Genomic DNA, 23,092 nt, shown 5'->3' with positions numbered 1-23,092 from the left:
CATAGTCACATGGAATTATTGAAAAAGTTTTATTTTTTGCTGATTTCTTTTCTTTTTTTTGTTTTGTTTTTTTTGCTGATTTTTTTCTCTTTGGCTGATTTTTTTTTTTTTTTTTTTTTTTTTTACCACCTCAAAATTTTTGTTGATAAAAAGATTTTATGAAGTGTCTTTTTTCAATTTTTCAGTGAAGCTTGGCACAAGCTTCTTACACAGATTGAAAACCGACACCAGAAATTAGTGGCTGCCAGTGAGTTACATCGTTTCAACAGAGACGTTGCAGAAGCCCGTGAGAGAATACAGGTATGATGCGCGAGTTAGTTTTAAAGCTAATCCTTCTAATCCCACAACCTTTTGATCTTTTTTTTTTTGTTTTGTGTTTTTGCCTTTACTTTTTCTTTCCTTCTCTTTGCCTTTGTCTACCCTCTTCCTCTTTAACTTCCACCCCTCATCCACTTTGTATATTTTGAATAGTGGGGATATTAAATCAATGTCTTGTGTAACGGGGTGGTTCATAGTCGAGACGGATAATGAAGAATGAGACATTGTTTATATAACAAGTTATATGGCGATGATGACTAGACAATTTCTTGGTGAGTTCATATTATTAAGAGGAGGCTGATATAGGTGAAGAGAGAAACTAGTAATAGTTCTTTTCAAACACAAAAGAAATACATTATTGATGATGGGTACGAATAATACCTGTAGAAGGGGTTTCCTATAAAGTTCATTGTTCTAGACGAAGACAAAAACACATTACCTTGTGGTTGAAATGACGACAAAGACAAAGACATGAAGACATTTATTCCAACTGATGATGAGAATGGTGGGAATTCGATGCCTTTTAGATTTCTACATTGTCTAGTCTTCCTTTCTGCCTCGCCACCAAAAGGGGCTTAGGCTAACTCAGCTCTCCCGACTCTGTCAACTCAACTAAACTGATTTTTAACCCTAACTGAACTGAATACATTGAGTTATCTTTCTTTGTGACATCAGAACGTGCTTAAACATGTGAACGGTTTTTCATGTGTATTTTCCATGTTACATATGACTCTTACATGTTTTTCTGACAACACAAAGAACATTTCTTAACTGATTGTTCATTATTCCTCTGACCCAACTTTGTTTTTATAGTGAATTTTTACTACAATGGATAATTCCATTGCATTCCTGAAATGCCATCTACATGATATGTCTTCTTTTTAACTTTTGATCACTAGCTTCGATTCTCCTTTAATATTATTTTAAATCCTAATTACTTCATTTCTCTAAATACCAGGAGCTGTCCCCTTCAATATATAGCATCTATTCCTCACCCCTCATTCTCTTTGCCTATCCCTCCATCCCACCATCCTCTTTGTCTATCCCCCCCCCACCCACCGTCCTTTTTGTCTATCCCCCACCCCACCGTCCTTTTTGTCTATCCCCCACCCCACCATCCTCTTTGTCTATTCCCCCACCCCACCCCACCCCACCGTCCTCTTTGTCTATCCCCCCACCCCACCGTCCTCTTTGTCTATCCCCCCACCCCACCGACCTCTTTGTCTATCCCCCCACCCCACCGTCCTCTTTGTCTATCCCCCACCCCACTGTCCTTTTTGTCTATCCCCCACCTCACCGTCCTCTTTGCCTATCCCCCACCCCACTATCCTCTTTGCCTATCCCCCACCCACAATCTTCTAGCCTATCCCCCCATGCCACCGTCCTCTTTATCTTCCCCCCCTCTCCCCACCTCACCATCCTCTTTATCTTCCCCCTCCCCCACCGTCCTCTTTATCTATTCTGTCTTACCTTATTTTTGTTTTGTCTATCTCTTCTCACCCCATGTCCTCCTTGTCTACCCACCCCCATGTCATCTTTGTCTTCATCCTCATTCTCTTTGCCCATCTGTCCTTTTTTGTCCCACCCCCTCTCTTCCTTCTTCCCATTTTAATTCTGTTGTATTTACTATTTATCTTTCAGGAGAAATGTGGTATTATTCCTGAAGATTTGGGTCGAGATATCCACTCCACCGAAAGTTACCTAAAAAAACATGAAGGTTTTGAGAATGATTTGATGGCATTGGATGCTCAGGTTTGTTTTGAAGTTTTTTCTGCTTTGCAACCTTGAACATACGAGTAATTGTATCTCTCAAAAATAAAATTCAAGTCAACTTCAAATAAATTATAACCTTTTTTTTATCCCTTGATTAAGACAAACATTGATTTTGGAGTATTGTTGCCACGTCTGGACTGGTGCATCTTCTTGATTAAGGGTCAAATTAAAAAAAAAAACAATCTCTAACCCAATAAGTCTTGCTCTTGCCCCTGTCCTCATTATCGCAATGCGTTTGTTTTACAAGTACTTTATCGGAATCTGCTGCAATGCACTTATTGCACCTGTCCCCTCTATATTAATACCCCCCCCCCGCCCAACAAACAATAAAATCACACTCCGTCAATGTAGAGATACTAGAAAGCTTTGCATATTTCTCAAAACATTTCATTGTTGAATTACTTCCCCTGTTTTCTATACGGTGGTAGATGATTTGATGTTTCCGACAAAACATTTTCCCAACAGATATTTTTACTGAAGAAATTTATCATATTCTTAAAGGAATTATTATTAGTAGTAGTCGTAGTAGTAGTATCTATATATTAATACGATAGCGTGTGTTACTTTTCTGTGTCATGCTAACATCCGGGTCGTTTAATTATGTACTTCCGTTTCTTGTCATAAATATTTTACCATAATTTAAAAATCCAGATCATAAAACTTGTTTACTTTATTTTTTCTAAAAGAGTCATTTTAAAGAAATGCCTTGTTCTCAAATCGTTAAGAATTCTGTTTTTTTTTGCTTCAGTTACAAGTTCTGATGGATGACACCGCCGACCTGCTGAAGGAATATCCAAGTGGCCAACTAAGAGATGAGATTGCCATGTCACGTTCCGATGTTCTTGATAATTGGAGTGAACTTCAAAAGATGGCAGAGGATCGTAAAGCAAAGTTGCTGCAAGCTGCAGATTATCATCGGTTCCAAGCTTCGGTAAGTTTTAAATTTGGAAATAAAAACTGGATATCAACTATACACTAATATTTTCATTCATTAATCAGCAGTGTGTGTTCTCCATTTCTTGGTGGAATTCTGCCTTTTTTTCTTTAAATCCAAGAAAAATAGATTTCAGCTTAAATTGCTAGAGCTTTCCATGGATTTGAGCTCTCTGCTTTTTATTTTGTTATTGTTGAAATCTGTATTTTTAAGAAAAGCTGATTTTTTTTTTTTTTTGCAAAATCGCTAGGGCCTTACCTTCTTATTTTTTGTCGTTCTTTCAAATTTTATTTCTCTTTCTCAATTTATCTATTTCTCTTTTGCTATTTTGGTGCTTATTTAGAACTAGCATGGCTACCCGGCGTTGCTCGGGTGGACATGAAGTTTGGTTTGGACACAGCTGCTATACTAAGGATATTGAGAACCCCCACAAAAGAACAGAATCGCCACAAAATCGCTGTGTAGGGAGAAAAAAAAATTGTTTTTCTAGCTATCCTGGCAGTAGCAAGAATGGTGATGTGGATTAATTTAAAGGGGGATTGGCTGGACTACTTCATCTTCATTAGAGCTCTCAGAAGATGAAGTAGTCCAGGCAATTCCCATTTGTAGGAGTGCCCGCAACCTACGACCACGGCCACATTCGTGGACCAGAAGTGGAGAAGGGTTCCGTGCCAATGGCGGTCAAGCACGGGTCAGTCGGTCCTAAGACGCGGGCGCTTTCTTCCTCAACTTCCAGCACGTCTTCCGCCCACTGTGTCTGCCAACAGGCATTTTATTAGAAAGACATGCTAGAAGTTGAGAAAGAAAGTGCCCGCGTCTTAGGACCGGCTGAGCCATGCTCAACCGCCGTTGGCACGGAACCCTTCTCCACTTCTGGTCCACGAATGTGGGTGTGGTCATTTGTTGCGGGCACTCCTATGAAGGGGGATTGATTGGACTACTTCATCTTCATTGTTCTAAAACTATCATTTTTTTACATGCAGTTAAATGGGCTGGTAAATAGCAAGATATTTGCTACTACCACCGAGATCTGTACCCGCAGTCGAAAGCCTAGGGCGCGAGCCCGGATGGAGCAAACCACGGGTGCAGATCTCAATGGCAGTAGCAAATATTCGAACGAGACCTTCGAAGACCGAAGTGGAGAAGGGTTCCGTGCCAACGGCGGTCGAGCACGGGTCAGTCGGTCCTAAGACGCGGGCGCTTTCTTCTTTGATTATTACATTCAACTCTACAATTATTATAATGTATTTTGATTTTGACACAAACCGAATATATATGAGATCACTAGAAGAGATTAGCTAGAAAAGGAATGATAATAAAAAGACATTTAAAGCAAGAGATCCATTGAAGTACACATAACGGCAACGCTATTACAATTAGCTTTCAACAATCTGAAGATTAAGATAGTGAATTCGAAAAGATGTTTGAAAACGTTAAATGAAAAGAAGCGTATATCGTATTTTTACACCAAATGTGTACATGCTGCACTTGTGGATCAAGAAACAAATTGATCAACGAGAGAGGTTGAAATACCATTAAGCAAACACACTCACTCACTCGATCAATGAGTCTTTTTACGTGCATGTGTGGGTTGCTGCTGATTTTCTCTTTTAGTTGCAGCCTTTCTGTGTGTGCTGTTCTCTATATGATTGTGCATTGACTAATGTTGATTGGTTGTTTAACCAGTTAAGCCCATATGGCGTATATATATATATATATATATATATATATATATATATATACAAACTCAAACCATTCCCGCAGTTCTATGACTTATATATACACAAAATTTACACACCAAAAGTTCATGTAAAATACTGCACTAAAATCATAAGTCCTCCTTCTATCTGAAAAGCAGCAGCACCCACAGAATCGCTGCGCTGTGTGTTATTCCAAAAGTAGGAGAAAGGAAACCATGCTCAGGGTGTGATGAGGCCCTCTGCCCCGCACCATGTTTTTGGGTGTGCCATACAGTGACCAATTATGCAGCTACTAATTAGTATGATTCTGGATTCAGTTTCCTGCAATTTTGGTAAAAATAGGGGGGAAAAAAAATTGAAATTTTTGTATTTTTGTAACATTCATTAAAGAAGAATTATATAACGTGTTAAATTGACAATGCATGGACAACAGTAAAATGATGGAAAAATGAGTGAGAACAGTTAACAATTAGGTTTTTGTCCGACAAAAATTGCAGCTACAGTGAAAAGTAAGAAAATTTTTGATCCAGGCTTAAGTAGTTAACTTCAGCGAACAAAACTCATGCATGGAACAATGGAAACTTGTTGCAGTTTCAAAGGTTTTATTGGGGAGAGAAAGTTTGTTCATGAGAGGGAGAGACCAAAAATTAATTCCTTATAAAAGCAAGGCTAAAATTAATTCGTTCTTAATTTTCTTACTTAACCTTAAAGTGGTCGATAAATGAACATGTCTCAATCAAATATTCACTTAGATTTCTATATTGTTAGGCATTTCTTATCTGGCCATTTCCTTAACTCGAACTGTCTTGTACCCTGAAAATGTGATATAAATTTCTATCTAATCAACATCGACATTTCTGGCGCTTTGTGTCTTGACAGTTAACCTTTGAATCCTTGCATCAATCATGCTAGGTGCACTGGATCTATTTCTGTTTGCCACCAGGTCATCCTGACATGTACTTAATGTAACCCTAGTCAAAATTCATACTAGTTAACATAATTGCTACTTACTGACATAAGATCCTAAAATATAACATTACGAAACCTCCTTCAAAAAATACTAATCTCCATGACGTATCGGTAGTTTTACATGCGACAATTGTTTCAGTTTATATATCATTCTGCTTATTCTGTTTTTTCCAGGTGCGAGAATTATTAAGTGCCGCTAATGAAATGGAACGTGAAATGACTGCGGAGATACAGGTGAGAGATCTGCAGTCGTTGCTCATCTTGGAGAATCGACATCAAGAACTGAAGGCTGAAATTGAGGCGCGGCAAGATAAATTCTTGCAAATTGCCGATGCTGGTACTCAAATGATGGACAACGACCACTACGCCAAAAATGAGGTAGGAAATGACGTTTTTTTTTTTTTTTTTTTTTTTTTTTTTTTTTTCGTTTTTTAAGATCCTGAAACTTTAATACTGTGTCATTCCCGCTTGACAACATCGCCAATCCCAATACACTTTCCGAGGTTTTCTTTTCTTTCAGCTTCTCTTCTGGCCGTGTCGTCGCCGTTCATATCTGCAGTTGTTGAGGAGGCGCGCACGGATTTACAAGTTTAAAAATAAAAAAATCGCAACAAATACAAACTCTTCAACATTCTGCAAATATCAATTGCACTCTGGGTGTGTATGTGACACCATCGACTCTCTGTATGCTAAGGTCTACATCTATGTCTATTAAGGCTATGTTTGTCAGTTGATCAATTCGTTTCCCACCTTGACCAAAAATCCCACCTCAACTTCCTTTTGTCTTACTTGGTGAACAATATCCTTTCCATTGTCTCTTCAACAACCATATTTTCTATACCTTTGTTTTTGTGTGTGTGTGTGTGTGTGTATGTGACATCATTGACCTTCTACATGCTAAGGTCCACATCTACATCTGCTGTCGAGGATGTGTTTGTCAGATGATTGATCAATTCATTTCCCCATCCACTCCAAACCACAACCTACCTTTGTCAAACTTACAACTATCTGCAACTTTAATTGTTGTCAATCATTGCAAATCCAAGAGTGTACCTAACTACTGTAGCTGTCTCAAAACTGTCCATAAAAATAACTTAATCAATGTAGAAAAATTTAAATAATTCCATTTTTTTGTTTTATTTAATTCTATAATTGGTACCGATTCATGCTGTAAACTTAGAATGCTAAGTTCAAGTTCTGTCAGGCTATATGACTTTTCTTAATACCCTTGAAAAAAAAATAGTATAAGTCTGTATAACTTCTGCAAATTAAATAGTACAATGACTAGACACTCAACTCTTTCATTATGCAATTAGTCTAGAAAGAAAACTTCAGAATGTCTAGTTTTTCTCTGCTTTTCCTCGCATTGTCTCAAGTCATCCAATACCAATGCCACCAGATCAGGCTGTTTGAAGATATCGGTTTCTGGACTTAAATGCATCAAACGTTGATGTTTTTTTTTTTTTTTTTTTTTCATTTCATTTTGTTTAACTCATTCATGTTCTGCAAAACCAAAAGCAAAAACAATTTTTCTTGGAAAAACATCCAAACTAAACATCATGAATTAATATTTGAACTAAGCTGTAAATGAATATTTGAAGATATAAAGAACTTGAAGCATAAAGACCTTTTTGTTAAAATCAACCCAAAATGAGTTGCTATGTCATAAAACAAAACCACCAAACCAAACACCATAAATAAATATCTGAAATATAAACAATTTGAAACATAAAAAATTCTTTCTTTTTTAAAGATTATTGGATTCAACATTAAAAAATCCAAAAAAGGTTGATATGCCATAAAACAAAACTGCACTAAACCAAACCAATAGAGTCATCCTAGACTTCGCTTTGCTGTTAGAATCAAACAATGCAAATTAAAATGAAGTGTGGTTGAGATTGTGTAATCCTTGCTTCACTGTAGATGCCTTGTGCAGTCACTCTTTACCATATTGTCTCTTTAGGAATTCTTTTGTACTTAATTTAATTATTTTATTTCGTATATTTTTTTGTTGTTGAATGATGAAACTATATTCCATATTAGTTTTAACATTCTTTTATTGAAATTTTTTTGAATGATGAAACTATATTCCATATTAGTTTTAACATTCTTTTTATTCAATTTTTTTTGAATGATGAAACTATGTTCCATATTAGTTTTAACATTCTTTTTATTCAATTTTTTTTGAATGATGAAACTATGTTCCATATTAGTTTTAACATTCTTTTATTGAAATTTTTTTGAATGATGAAACTATGTTCCATATTAGTTTTAACATTCTTTTATTCAATTTTTTTTGAATGATGAAACTATGTTCCATATTAGTTTTAACATTCTTTTATTGAAATTTTTTTTTTTTTTGTTCCACCATTTTTTTTTATTTATATTTTTTTCAGATCCAAGATAAAGTTGATCAAGTGTTATTGATGCAAGAAAAACTGCAAAAACTTTGGAATAAACGTAAAGTTGAACTGGACCAATTGCATAAGCTTCACAATTTCCTGAGGGATGTTAATCAACTGAATCGTATATCTTCAACTCAAGAAGTAAGAAAAAGCTTTTTTTTTCTTTTTTTTTTTTTTTGTAAATGTTTATAAAACTTTCCTGGGTGCTTTAAGGAATGTGAAGTGATCCGTTAGTTACCACTGCTCCTAGGTCCACTCTGGCCCAGAGTCATAGTACCTCTGAGTCCTCTCTATGGATTCAATAGAATCTGTTCAAATAATAGGAAACTGGCATCAGCAATGTAATTTCCATCCTGAGTGAAAAATAAAAGCAAACATCATGAATAAGTATTTAAGAAAAAAGAGGTTCTTATCCAGAATGTCCCCTATATTAAAAAATATCAAGAATAAATAAAAAATCTATGATGTATGTGCTGTAGTATGTGAGTGCAGAAAATGTATGTATAAAATCGCTTTGCATGTTTTTTGTATTAGAAATTATCAGTGTAAACATAGAATTTAGCTGAGATCATGGTTTAATCTGTGAAAATTGTAAGAGTTGTCTCCCTTGAAACATGTGAAGGATAGTTCCTTTTCTTTATATAAGATACTTAAGGTGATATATAAACAAGTAAGTTGATGTTTTTCTCACTCAGTCTCATAATGTAAATAAAAGCAGACGTGTCTCTCTTTGTATCTGTGTGTGAGACAAAAACCTGCTTACGTCTTAATTTTCTTTTTGTTGACCTTTGTTGCCTTCTACAGTGTGAATCCTATTTTAAGACAAACATATTTTATTTGATTCTTAACTTTAATAATTAACCATCATTTTGTGCGTGTGAATGTATATTTGTTTCCATGACAACGAACGATTCTTGATGTTTACAAAAATGCCTTTATTTTGACAAACTGTGAGCAGAGAGCGAGAGATGTGATTGGGGTTGGTAACGATGGAAGAATGCTGACAACCACTCTGTTCACCAGTCAGCGTTTCTGTGTCTTGTCTTTTGACCCAAAATAAAACGTTTTTTGCAAAAAATCAGGATTTTCTTTGTTTTGCTTGACGTGTGTCATTTTATGTCAGTGGATAAAAAATGAAATGCATTTACCTTAAAAGTTGTCCTTTGTCTTTCGCAAAAAATCTGCATTACTTGGCTTCACAAAACCCTGCACTGCCTGGCCTTGTTATGCAACATAAGGTATCCATGACAAAACAAACATATCATATTCCAAAAATCATTGGAAATTGATCAAGTAGTTTTATTTTTAAATAAGAAAATCAAATTTTATAAGTAACCAAAAAGCGACTGTCTCTTAATCTATAAATATAATTTTTGGATCAATCTTTACCTTTTTAGGCATACCTGAGCAGCACTGATTTTGGACTTACTGTTGAACAAGTGGAGGCATTAAAACGAAAACACACTGCGTTTGCAAAAGTGGTTGAAGCACAAGAAGAAAAGGTATGAAACTTCTTTTTTCTTTTTTTTTTTTTTTACAACATTATGTAGGTTTTTTTTTTTTTTTTTTAGGGGATGGGGTGGGGTCTCCAGGAAGAAGTTTTTACTCATAAGTTTGCCTAATCATTCTTTCAAAGCTGGGAAAAAAGATGGACACTTGGCACAATGGATGAAATTAAGTAGTAATCAGTGAAAGTCTTCTTAAAGTTGATGGTTAAATACTTGCTACAGGCAATAATAATTAAGAATTAAATAGAAATTGCTGAAGACTTCTACCCAGTTATGGCTAATGGAATGAAAACAGTTTACTCCCATGGTAAAACGTTCAGTTCAAAATTATTTTATAGGTTCTAGGGTCAGATATAAAGATTCTGGAGTATGACAGGATACACCTGAAGAAAGTTAAACTTAAATGTTGTGAGAATAACACTATGAGAATATTAATCCAAATAAAATTAAATTTTTTAGCTAATCTATATTAGCAAGGTGACTGGCATTGCCAAGTTATAAAATATGCTTAACTATGATATTTTTATTTATTGACATTTTGTATTATTATAAAGCCAATCCTCTACTGAATATTATATTGTACCCAATATATTGTAGCGATTTGAAAAGTAAAAAAAAAAAAAATGTGACTTTAGTATCATCAGCTAGAATCAAAGTTAAAATATTTAGCACTCCAGCATTAGTCGTTACTGTTTGAGCTATCGTCAGATAAATTATAGTTAAAAATGAATAGATTTTAATATATAAATGTATATTTGTGCATATGTACATGCTTTAAGTTGACTTACACTTGCCAAGTTCCAATTTTTTTTTCAATTTTGATCCCTTAGCAGCCAATTTTACTGGTTGAAAACTTAAAAATAACAGTAAAACAAAAATGCAACCTCTCTGCAACCTTGCAACTCTTTGAAAAATGTAGACGGACATAATGAGTTTTATTAATTAGATTTCTCTTTGTCTGTCTGTCTGTTCCACTTTTATCACAAACTACGGGGTCGATCTGGCTGAAATTTTATATCAACTTTTAAAATAAGGTGCAGCAAACTAAGTATTATGGCATTCGTTCAATGCAAAGTTTTGGATTAAGAGAGATTAGTTACCACAATACGACATTTACTCTAGAAGTTTTCTTGAAAACTACTGGCCCAATCTGGCTTAAATTTTGCATAGACCTTTGCTATAAACTAAGTTTTATGGTATCCATTCGATGCACAGTAAGGAATTAATAGGGATTAGTATTTGATGCAAACATGAGGGCAAATTTAACCATATTCAGCCATCAGTTTGGCATAAAGCACTTATCTTAAATCAACGGGCTATACTTTTTGCCCGTTTTTGATGAGCAAAAAGTGTAATCATAACATCTAATGATATGCAACCTCCTCATCCTTTAATGCATTTTGACTGAGACTAGCATACAATTCATAAACATGTTGATCTTCAGTTTTTGTAGTGGAGAGAGACCTTTGCTAACAATTTTTTTAATTGGATTCTGCACTTCTTAGTGTCGGCCTTGATAACCATACTAATAAAGTGAATAATTGTTTGGTATTGAATTTTCCTCTTTTCAAATGTTAATTTTTCTTTTCAGTTGGAGAGCGTCAAAGTTCAAGGGAATGAACTCTTGAAGACTGGAAACTTTGGCTCAACTGATGTTAAAGAACAAATGGACAGTGTTATTAAAAAGTAAGTTGTTTTTGTTTTTTTATTAGATAAATGAATCTATGACTTAGATAAATAAATGTGTGACTTAGTGTTTAGTCTGTTGGAGGTAAACAATTTTAGAAGCAAACAAATCCAAAAAATGCTTTGATAGTTTCAAAAATATATGGGTTTTTCTTAAAACAATGTTTAACATGTGAAGGTTTTGTGTAATTTTTGAAAAAAAAAACTCTCTTCCTCTAACTACAGTGTATGAAATTGAATTTATTTACTTATGTGTTTATCCATTTGTTTATTATACCCATATATTTCTACTAGCAGGAAGACCCAAAATTGACCAGAATTAAATGATCAACGAATGTTTCATGCTCCCATATTTTTGTCATCAAAATTGGTGAAATCAGCCATTTTTCAAACATTTGTTGATTATCATTCTATCCTGGACAATATCGGGCCTCTGCTTATATTACACACACACACACACACACACACACACACACATATATATATATATATAATCATTGCCAGTAAACAGTTTTCTGTATCACAATTCTTCACTGCTGCTATATAGGTGGTCACCACACTCTATATGTATGTTTTGGAAGTTTTTTAACCTTTAAAACTATATTAAAAAAAAAAAAAAAATGAAAATTTTGTTCCGTTTGTTTGAAAATTATTTTGCCAGTAAGTTAATTATTTCTCTACACTTAAAAAGATAAATGATAAGGGAGCTATACTACGTCAGATAAACGTCTTTTTATAGAACCTCTGGCACCATTGATTGGTTGAAACAGATTGCAATGAATGGAGCGTTTGTATTCATATTACAGAAATGCTATACTATTGATTTTCTTTGATTTGAATAATACAACAGAAATGCTATATTATTGATTTTCTTTGATTTTAATGAAACAAATTTTTTTTTTTTTTTTTTTTCGCAGTTGGAGTTGCAAGTCAGAAATGGTTTTACTGTATTTAATAAATATGAAGTTAATAATTGTAGTTACTGTTTTTGTTTTTCAGGCGAGAGAAAATCAAAGCCCAATGTGCACAAAGAAGTCAAAATCTTGAAGATTCTTTGTTGTATAGCCAATTCCAAAGAGACCAGGCAGAGGTTAGTATCTTGTGGTTATATATTATTGGATATGGAGGTGCTAGAATAACTTAAGAAAAAAGATTTTATGTTGCGGTTAGATCAGGACAAAGAAATTATGTTAAGGAAATGGCATTGCAAACTGTTGTTGTTGGGGCGAATGGATCCCCCCCCCCCCAACACCTCCTATATAGGGCTCCGAGGTGGGTGGGAAGCAAGAAGGATGAAATAAAATTTAAAAAAATGCGAGTGCACGTCTTTAATAATAAAATCAGCTCATCCATTATATTTCAAAATAGTTTCTAAATATTTGAATCTATTAATGCACGAAGATTTGCTAATAATTTGAAAACTAGAAAGGATTTTCTATCACAGTTGTAATGCATTCAAATTACTTTTAATCTTGAAAAGTTCCACAAAGAAAAGTATTTCTATTCAATCATTAAAAGAAAAGGTGCTAGTGCAGAGAGTGATCCGTGCTATTTTTTAAATTGTATTTCCAAGTTTAATTCAAGTTTTATGATATGTTTTTTATTCAATTGTAAGGTTGAAGTATACAATAGATACAAAACACCCTCCCCTCCACATGTTAAGAATGGCTTTTTAAATAATAACGTTATTATTTATGTCTGGATCACTCTCTGCACTAGTACCGAAAAGAATGAACTAGCTGACTTGTTTACAAATATACTAAAGAAGTCAAAATCTTTATCTTGTGTTTCCTCTGTGGATTAAAATGGATGCGAGTCTGAGAAAGTGACTTTTATTTCTTTTTTCTTTTTTTTTTTTTTTTTTACTTTATATATCCATATAATTATATAAAAGGCAAATGTGGCAAGCGCATTTTTGTATATCCGTGAAAGGCTTTTTTTTGGTGGGGTGGGGGTGGGGTTCTTGACGGTGGGGGGTTCTTGACCACGTTACTATTTTTTTAGGACTTATACTCCCTAGATTATAATATCTACGATTTGCGAATGGACGTCGTCTCTACATTTTTGATCGACTTTTATAAAATTCCCTCTATTCCGTCCTTTCGTGTGTTTGTTTGTCTTTTTCGTATAAAAGCAAAACTAATTGAAGTGAAGTAGGCCACCTGGCTTTCTGGCCGGGGACCTTCATAAAGGCAATTAGCTTTGATTAATTTTGGAAACCCTTCATATCAAACAATTGCTATTCATTTGGAGAACTCCCCCTTTTTGGGGGTGAGCTGGTTTTCCCCAACATCGTGGGGAAGCAAAATACAGCAGAAACTGGCCTGCAGCCTACCTTCGTTTCTGCACCTGTGTGATTCTTAACTTATTCACTTCAAGTCAACTTTTTGATAAATTTGAAAGCTTTCCACTTCCTCTCGTGTCTTAGTTTTCTTTTTGTTGACGTTTGTTGCCTTCTACAGTGTGAATCCTATTTTAAAACAAACATATTTTATTTGATTCTTAACTTTAATAATTAACCATCATTTTGTGCTTTTCTTTCACTTTTCTGCCTTCGCGTCACGGGTTCGAGCCTGCCTGCCTTCTACCACTTTTTTTTCTTTTACACCTCTAAATAGGCCCTGTCAGTGGGGCATTAGAATACACTGACTGCCCCCCTGCAGAGGGTAAAAGTCCCTCAATGGGGCCACCTGTTGGCCGTGGGTGGCGACCCGTGACACCTTGGAACGGAATCCTGGTGATTGAAGGTCCTGGAGGACGAGTTCATGAGCCTCCTCTTCCTAACACATCTCTTTGGCCCTTACCTCGGTTAGACGGGCGGTCGGAGGGGCCCGATCCGATCAATCGGCTGGTCAGGTCAAGCACTATGTCTACTATCAATGGTTCAGACTAAACTGAGAAATTTAAAATTAGCAAAAGAAATCCTCTTAAACAAAACCATAGAAACTGATAAACCTCACCCCTAAAGTAGACGTTCGAAAGCGCTGGCCAAGGGTCAATCAGCAAGTGTAGAATCCAATCCAGACATGGCTGCAATCGCAAAATTTTGTTCACTCTAGATTTGGGTAGTGAAAAATTGAGTAACGACAGATGCTCGGTATTTCTTACTTGACTGAGTATACTGCCTGTGTAGCCCTGACTCTGTCAAGGCGAATGGGTTTCCCCCTTGACAAGTCCCAATATTGGGCTCCGGGGTGGGTGGGGAACACAGGCAAAGAAACTTTTATCCATATTTATGTCAAAACAAAAAAAAAAACCCAAACGCGCCTTATCGGACTCAGATAATGAGGAAAATACGGATTTTCCTAAATACTATGTATTAGAATCTTTGGACGAAACGCCAATGTCAAAATTATTCCCTTTTCTCATTGAAAAGGTGTTAACAAGGAAAATAAATCCTAAAATGGTAAAAAAAACTTAAGATGGTAACCTATTAATAGAAATTGAGACAAAAAGCCAAAGCCTAAATTTAGAAAATATGAAAACTTTCCATAATATTAACATTAAAGTTACCCCACACAATAAACTAAATCAATCCAAAGGAGTTATCCGTAGCCGGGAACTATCTCTGGCTTCACCAGAAGAAATCCAAAACGAACTGAGCAAACAAGGAGTCATTGACTTTAAAAGAATCTATATAAAGAAAAACTCAGAAAAAATACCAACCCATACTTATATTATTACATTTAACACTCCAAAAATTCCACCTAAAATTAAAATTGGTTACACCATGGAACCAGTTGAAATATACATCCCAGATCCTCTGAGATGTTTCAACTGTCAAAAATTCGGTCACCATAGAGATGCCTGCAGAGGTCATCCTACGTGCGCTAAATGTGGCTCTAAAGAAATAAGTCACAATGAACAAGAATGTCACGAGTCCAAATGTATAAACTGCCAAGGGGAGCACCCTGCCTACTCAAAAAGCTGTGAACGATGGAAAACTGAAAAAGAAATCTTAGCCACAAAGCATAAACGAAACATTTCTTACTTAGAAGCGAAGACAATAGTGGAAGGAGTCATTAGAAATAAAACATATGCGAAAATAACAGAAAAAACAAATCCCACCAACCAGCCTGATAAATACAATGAACTTATTGAAAAACTGGTACATCTAGAACCAAACGAATTGCTTAACTTCCAAAAAAACCTAAAAATACAACACTTTCAAAAACTAGAAAAATTAAAACTAGAAACTAGGAAAGAACCCAATAAAGTATTTATCTCCTCCCAAACCCAAACCTCCCCTCTTAAAAGCCAATATCCCCAAGAACTAACTTTCTTAAAACCAAATAATAAACCAGCAAAACAAAAAATAGAAATCCTCACCAAAAATTTAATAGAAACTGATGAAATGGAGACTGAATATCAAACAGAAACCCCAAAACAAGAAATTTCCTATCGAACACCACCAAAACAAAAGAAAAACCTAAACAAAACAGTTATAAGGTCCCGTTCAAACTCCAGAACTAGAACCCCAATCCCTAAAAATCAAACTGAACCTGAAGATGAAATGGAAACAGAATACCCAAACCAACAAACAGAAACCTTAAATCAAGAAATCTCCCATCGATCAACGTCAAAACAAAAGAAAAACCAAAACAAAACGGACATAAGGTCCCATGCTAATTCTAGTTCCAGATCTCCAAACAAAAAACCCGAAACAAAAGACCAAACAGAAGACAAGCCAAGAACAGAAGAAAAAAACAAAGCTAATTGAAAGCCCTCCACAACTTGCACTAAATCCATACCTTATATCAACACCAATACTAAAACCCATAATCAACTAAAAAAAAAAAAAAAAAAAAAAAAAAAAAAGAAAGAAAAAAAAAAAACACAGCACAGAGGATCATTACCTTACCACCAATGACCTATAAACCAGTATTCCTTCAATGGAACATTAGAGGTGAAAAGGCAAATTTCGACGAATTGAACCTTCTCATTGCCTCTTTTCACCCAGCAGTCATATGCCTACAAGAAACTTATAAGAAAATTCAGAACACACTACATATCAAACGATACACAACCTATGATTATATACACGAACAAGGAAATAGAGCCTCCGGAGGAGTGTCCATTCTAATTAATAATAATATAATTCAAAGCGAAATCAAACTGAATACAACACTACAAGCCGTTGCAGTAACCATCAGTCTAAGAAAACCGCTAACAATTTGCTCCCTATACCTGCCACCTAATGAAAACGTAAATAAAACAGACTTGAACTTATTGATCCAACAACTCCCTAAACCTTTTATCCTCATGGGTGACTTTAATAGCCACAATGAACTATGGGGAAACAAACAAACAAGCAGAAGAGGTAAAATTATCGAAAATTTTCTAGATGAAAACCAACTATGTTTGTTTAACAACGGAACCAACACCTATCTTCACCCTAGCTCTGGAACACTCTCGGCTATTGACCTCACCATATCAGAACCCAGTATTTTCCCAGAATATAAATGGAATGTACATCATGAGACCTGTGGGAGTGATCACTTCCCGATCATCCTAGAAGGTCAAGAACCAGAGAATGACACTAAAACACCCCGATGGAACTTGCATAAGGCCAACTGGGAAGATTTCAAAAAAAGGTGCCACACAGACCTAGTGCAAGAAGCTAATTTAACAAACGATGATGACATTACCCACTTCACCAATACTCTAAATATTATAGCTGAGAAAACTATTCCTAAAAGCTCCCCATCAACAAGATATAACAAGCCTTGGTATAACAAAGATTGCAAAGAAGCGCTCAGAGCCAGACGAACAGCACTCAGAAAATTTAATAGCCAACCAACTAAAGAAAATTTAGAAAATTACAAAATAAACCGAGCCAAAGCTCGCAGAACCATTAAGCAAGCTAAGCAATCAACATGGCAAACTTATGTTAGCCAACTAAATTCAAACACCAAACCTAAGGAAATATGGAACATGATAAACAAAATTACTGGGAAATACACTAAACAAGCTAATAAACATCTCATCCATCACAATGTCAAAATCACTAACAAAGAAAAAATAGCTGAAATCTTAGCAGAAAACTTTGCCAAAAACTCCTCACCGACTAATAGGAACAAAGAATTCCAAGTCATCAAAAACCAAGCAGAACAACAACAAATCCGCTTCCATTCAGACAACACTGAATCCTACAATCAAATCCTTACTATGTACGAATTAGAAGAATCTCTCAAAAACATCCATAATTCAACAGCCGGACCAGATGAAATCCCCTATGTCTTCCTAAAAGAATTGCCAATGAAATCAAAAGAATACCTCCTCAAAATTTTCAATGATATCTGGATCAATGAAAAATTCCCCGACACTTGGAGACATGCCATTATAATTCCCATACCTAAACCTTCAAAAGACCCCTCAGATCCAATAAACTACCGTCCCATTGCACTTACTAGTTGCATCTGCAAAACCCTCGAGCGAATGATCAATAGAAGACTATCCTGGTATCTAGAAAGAAATCACCTAATCTCTGAACACCAAGCAGGCTTCCAAAAGGGCAGAAGCCCTATTGACCATATCATAAATTTGGAAACCTATATTAGAGAAGCTTTCATCCTCAAAGAACATGTGGTAACAGTTTTCTTTGACATAGAAAAAGCTTTTGATACCACTTGGAAGTATGGAATATTAAAAGACCTGAATGAACTAGGTCTAAGAGGCAGAATGCCAACATTTATGAAAAACTATCTGAGTGACAGAACCTTCCAAGTAAGACTCGGAAACATCTTATCAAAGTCTCAAAAACAAGAATTGGGAGTTCCCCAAGGTGGAATTCTTTCAGTTACACTCTTTAATGTGAAAATAAACAATATAGTTAATAACATAAACTTCGGAACAAACTATGCCATCTATGTTGATGATCTCATGATTAGTTTTAAGGCCAAACATATGAACACTATTGAACGACACCTACAATTATGCATCAACAAAATTACTAGCTGGGCTACCAAAAATGGCTTCAGCTTTTCTCAAACAAAAACAAAATGTGTTCACTTCTGCCAACATAGAAAAATGCATCCTGACCCCGAGCTAAAAATTAACAATAATAGACTAACAGTTATGGATCAATACAAGTATCTTGGAATCACCTTTGACAAAAAACTCACCTTCATACCCCACATTAAATACTTAAGGAAAAAATGCAACCAAAGAATGCAACTTGTGAGAACCATAGCTCATACAAACTGGGGAGCTGATTGCAAAACAATTCTAAAACTCTATCAAACACTGATAAGATCAAAGTTGGACTATGGCTGCTTTATCTACGGTGCAACAAGAAAATCCTACATTAAAGAACTGAACACAATTCACCACCAAGGACTCCGACTAGCACTTGGAGCATTTCCCACTACACCAGTCGAGAGTCTTTATGCAGAAGCGAATGAACCTACACTTGAAATGAGACGGACAAAATTAGCCCTACAATACTATACAAAACTTGCATCTAACACTTCAAGCCCTATATACCAGAGTGTCTTTCACCCCAAACACCAAATCCTATTCCAAAAAAAGGAAAAAGCAATCAAGTCTTATGGTGTCCGTATGAAAGAAATAAAAGACGAAGCCAAAATTAACATCTCGCAGATCCACAAAGCTTCTACACTCAAACATCCACCCTGGCTTTCCAAAACTGCTGTAAACCCACCTGAACATCTAAAACACTCTCCTATACTATTAGATCTCTCTAAACACCCCAAATCGAATACAATCAAACCCATCTATATGGAAAAAATACATGACATTCTTCATGACTATCCGGACTATGAACACATTTATACTGACGGAGCTAAAACCAAAGAAAAAGTCGGAAGCTCTGCTATTTATCGGCAAAGAAAAATCCAAAAACGCCTACCTGATAGGTCTTCCATCTTTAGTGCTGAAGCCTCAGCAATAAACCTGGCCCTTAATATTATAAGTGCTGATCAAGCAAACAAGTTTATAATATTTTCGGACTCTTTATCAGTTCTAACTTCATTAAAAGAAAAGAACATTTGCAATCCGCTAATAACTAATCTATTAAACAAACTCGATTTTCTTCATACTCAAAAACAAATCATCCTATGCTGGATCCCAAGCCATATTGGCATCCTAGGGAATACAAAAGCTGACCTAGCTGCTAAAGAGTCACTAAACTTGGAAATCTCCAACATAAAAATCCCCTACACTGACTTTAAACCAACCATAAACCTGTATATCAAAACAAAATGGCAACAACAATGGAACACTTATACAAAAAACAAGCTACAAGAATTCAAACCTACACTTGGAGAATGGAATCCCAAATCTAAACTAAACCGAAGAGAAGAAGTGATCATTACAAGATTAAGAACAGGGCATACAAATATCACCCACTCATTCCTATTAAAAGGAGAAAATCCACCTGAATGCTTACCTTGCCAAGAAAACTACACCGTTAAACATTTTTTAATTAACTGCATTGACCTAGCTCCCCTACGCCAAAAACACTACAGCATTAACAACATTAAAGATCTCTTTGAAAAAATAAATGAAAAAACAATTCTAAATTACTTGAAAGAGGTAAACCTCTCCTCCAAAGTATAAATCTACCAAAAAAAAAAAACAAAAAAAACTTTTCAACCCAAATCTCTTACAAACCTTCCTCCAATCTTACCTTGACATACTGGAAAATAAAGAACACCTACCTTACTAAGACATCCAAAGAAAAAAAAAAATGAACTTATTTGGCCTTAAATGACCATGCAGCTGTTGATAGGCCAATAAACTGAACAAACAAACAAACAAACAAACACCTCTAAATACCCGGGCAACGCTGGGCACCCCCACTAGTATAATTATAAAACTGTAGACCTTGCTTGCATCTTGTCTTCAATAACAGGCGATTGCATCTTTTAAAAAAAAAAAAAAAAAAAAAAGGAAGGACAGGGAAATTTATATTTATATGGGCATGGCTCAAAAGCTAAGGAATGAGGGTGGAGAGTTGTACATTTTGGTTTTAATTCTTGTTGATGGTACCCAAGTCATATATATATTAGGTGCCTGGCAAGGACACAGGGAAGACAACCAAGCAAAGAAAAATCCAAAGCAAAAATTCATGCTAAAGCTGCAAAACTGAAGCTAGCCTGCCAGAACACTATATATACAAATGTAGGCAAATTTGGGCATATTTTATTGGTTTGAAAATATAGGTTCTTTTTTATCAATCGTCATAAAATTTTAATCAAAGAACAGTATTATAATCTTCAAGAAGCCTACTAATTTTCATGTAATTTCATCCCATAGAACCAAAGATATTAGCATTTCAATATTCAATTTGGCTACGAGTGTGTGTGTGTGTATATATATATATATATATATATATGATGGATATACCATCTATTTTGGTAATTTTATAAGTTCCAAATCTCAGCGACTATTGATCAGAATTTAACAAATGAAGGCTTATTGGAAATGTGACATTTGCCCTTAAGGTCGCACATTAAGGGATCATCCATCGTCCTGTGTCCATTTTTGGCACTTTTTTGCAGCCATAAAATGTTTTGGTAAAGGTGCAATAGCTTTCCATCCTCAAAATATCCTTTAAAATTACAATTATTATAGGTCTTTGAGGGTGCTGAAAATGAAAAAATTGTTTAAAATTCCAGGAAACCAGTAGTTTCCAAGATTTGAAGAATTTATTGTTTCAAAAAGTGGGGTATTTCTTTTCTATATATTAATTAAACTTAAAATGAGCGCCATATTTATGGCCAGCTATTTTGGGGTATGGGAGGGGCCTTTTTTTTTTTTTAAGTAGTGGTGTTTATTGTGGCCTGGTAGACAAACACAAAACCTACCTTTTAAAAAATTGTTCTCTATAGGTTTTCGGGTGTGTGAAAACCGAATCTTGCATTTAAATTTCCCGCAAGTATGTACTTTTCTGAGTATTAAGCAAAAATATACACGCTTGCATATATACAACAATGGTCACCATTTATAACATAAAGAATTACATTGTTTAATACCCAGAAAAATACTTATTTGCAGAAAATTTAATACGATATTCATTTTCAGCACACCTAAAAAAAAAACCTATAGAAAACAAGTTTTTTTTTTTAAGGTAGGTTTTGTGTTGGTCTACCAAATAAGCACCAACCCTAAAAAAAATAAGACCCCCCCCCCCAAAAAAAAGCGGTGGCTATAAAGTGGGTGTTCATTTCATGTAAATTAATATAGAAAAGTGATGGCGCATTTTTTTTTTTTTTTTAAATTCTTCATATCTTGGAAACTACTCGTTTCCTGTAATTTTAAACATTGTCATTTTCAGCACTTTCAAAAACTTTTTGTGGTAATTTTATAGAATTTTTTTAGGGTTAAAAGATACTGTACCTTTACCAATGTTTCAATCAGTCATCTGTTTTCCTAGTTTTGGATATGAATTACAAAATATCTGATATTTCCCCAAAAGCTCTGGCCTTGATAGAGGGGAGACTAAAACTTGCTGCTATGGTTTCAAATTATCTGAAAAAACAGCCAGGGGAGACTTGATTCCACATATTTCTCAGATGTTATATCTCCTCTTTGGTTTTCATATATAAAGTAAATTTCACAGTGGATAAGGATTATTTGATAGTGGAGATATTCATAATCATGTCCTATTTCCAATAATTCCCCCCACTCTTTATCTGGGCCTAAACCTAAACGTAGATTCCATGAACAAAGCTTCTTTCTTAGAAGGGCACGCCTGTGGAACTATCTTCTGCTTTCCAATTGACTGCAATCTGATTGTCTTCAAGTCCAACATAAACAAGTTCTTGATGAGCCGTTCTACTTAAGTTAACAAATTTACCAAATTTCCATTGCTAACGATTACTATATCGTCCAATTGACTACTGTACACTCTTAACCCTTATCCTTGAGTGGTCTCTGGGCCTTGATAAGTGGTGATGCCTATGTAAAAAAAAATAAAAATCACATATGAGAAATATTTGAAATCAAGTCTCCTCTTGGTGTTATTTCAGATTTTATTGTTTCAAAAAGTGGGGGATCTCAGAAAGTTTTTGTCTCCCTCCCATCAAGGGCCCTGTCGGTGGGGCTTTAGAATACGCCGATTGCCCCCCTGCAGAGTGTAAAAGTCCCTCAATGGGGGTCCTGGATATGACCTTAAACTATATCCGATGGTGAGGCCCCAGCTTGCGGGCTCTGGGGAGTGTGGAGCCACCCTTTAATTCCATTGCTCCCAGGTCCACTCTGACCCGGAGTGGTAGTACCTGTTAGGGTCCCAACTATGGGTTAAATAGAAACTGACTTGCAAAAAACAAATATATTCTATCAAAAAAAATTTCTTCAAAATCACCGGATTCGGCATTAAATAACCTGAAAAAGGTTGATATGCCGTAAAACAAAAACAACCAACCAACCAACCCTTCCATCAAGGCCAGAGATTTTGGGAAATATATATATAGTTTGATCTCACTACAATATAATAAGTGATAGAGAATTGTCTCTATAATAATGAATGTGTAATCTGCGTTAATTAAAATCTCATATTTAAGCGTATCTTACAACCGGGCAGTGCCAGGCGGCCTGCTAGTTTATATATAAAAACCAAATTAAAAAGATAAATATAAATATTGTCTTCAAAATTAGAACTTATCAAGGTAATCTAAAAACAAAATATATTAGATAGAGCAATTAAAGAAACAGTAAAAATCTATGATGAAAAGAAAATTGAATAAATTACAATAATTATTGATCCATCAAATTCAAACGAAAAATTATAATGAAAATCCTTAACCCATGGATTTTCAAAGATATGTTCGTTTC

At 35.1% G+C, this 23,092-nt stretch overlaps 1 protein-coding gene across 3 annotated transcripts in view; it reads left to right on the top strand.

Moving 5' to 3' along the window:
- The window catches only part of LOC145263789 (spectrin beta chain-like), a 532,547-nt gene that overhangs the window by 373,613 nt on the left and 135,842 nt on the right, over positions 1-23,092 (top strand). For all 3 annotated transcript variants that reach the window (XM_080120846.1, XM_080120847.1, XM_080120845.1), the window contains exons 45-52: positions 186-300; positions 1,960-2,070; positions 2,840-3,022; positions 5,869-6,072; positions 8,091-8,240; positions 9,497-9,601; positions 11,199-11,293; positions 12,293-12,383. In XM_080120846.1, the coding sequence (XP_079976972.1) occupies positions 186-300; positions 1,960-2,070; positions 2,840-3,022; positions 5,869-6,072; positions 8,091-8,240; positions 9,497-9,601; positions 11,199-11,293; positions 12,293-12,383 (1,054 nt within the window). The remainder of the gene's footprint in view (positions 1-185; positions 301-1,959; positions 2,071-2,839; positions 3,023-5,868; positions 6,073-8,090; positions 8,241-9,496; positions 9,602-11,198; positions 11,294-12,292; positions 12,384-23,092) is intronic.

The sequence above is a fragment of the Euprymna scolopes genome, chromosome 39 (genome assembly GCF_053919585.1).
Source record: "Euprymna scolopes isolate OS-2025 chromosome 39, ASM5391958v1, whole genome shotgun sequence".
Taxonomy (NCBI): domain Eukaryota; kingdom Metazoa; phylum Mollusca; class Cephalopoda; order Sepiida; family Sepiolidae; genus Euprymna; species Euprymna scolopes.
The sequence above is the reverse complement of the archived record's forward strand: the minus strand, read 5'-3'. Positions and strand labels throughout refer to the sequence as shown.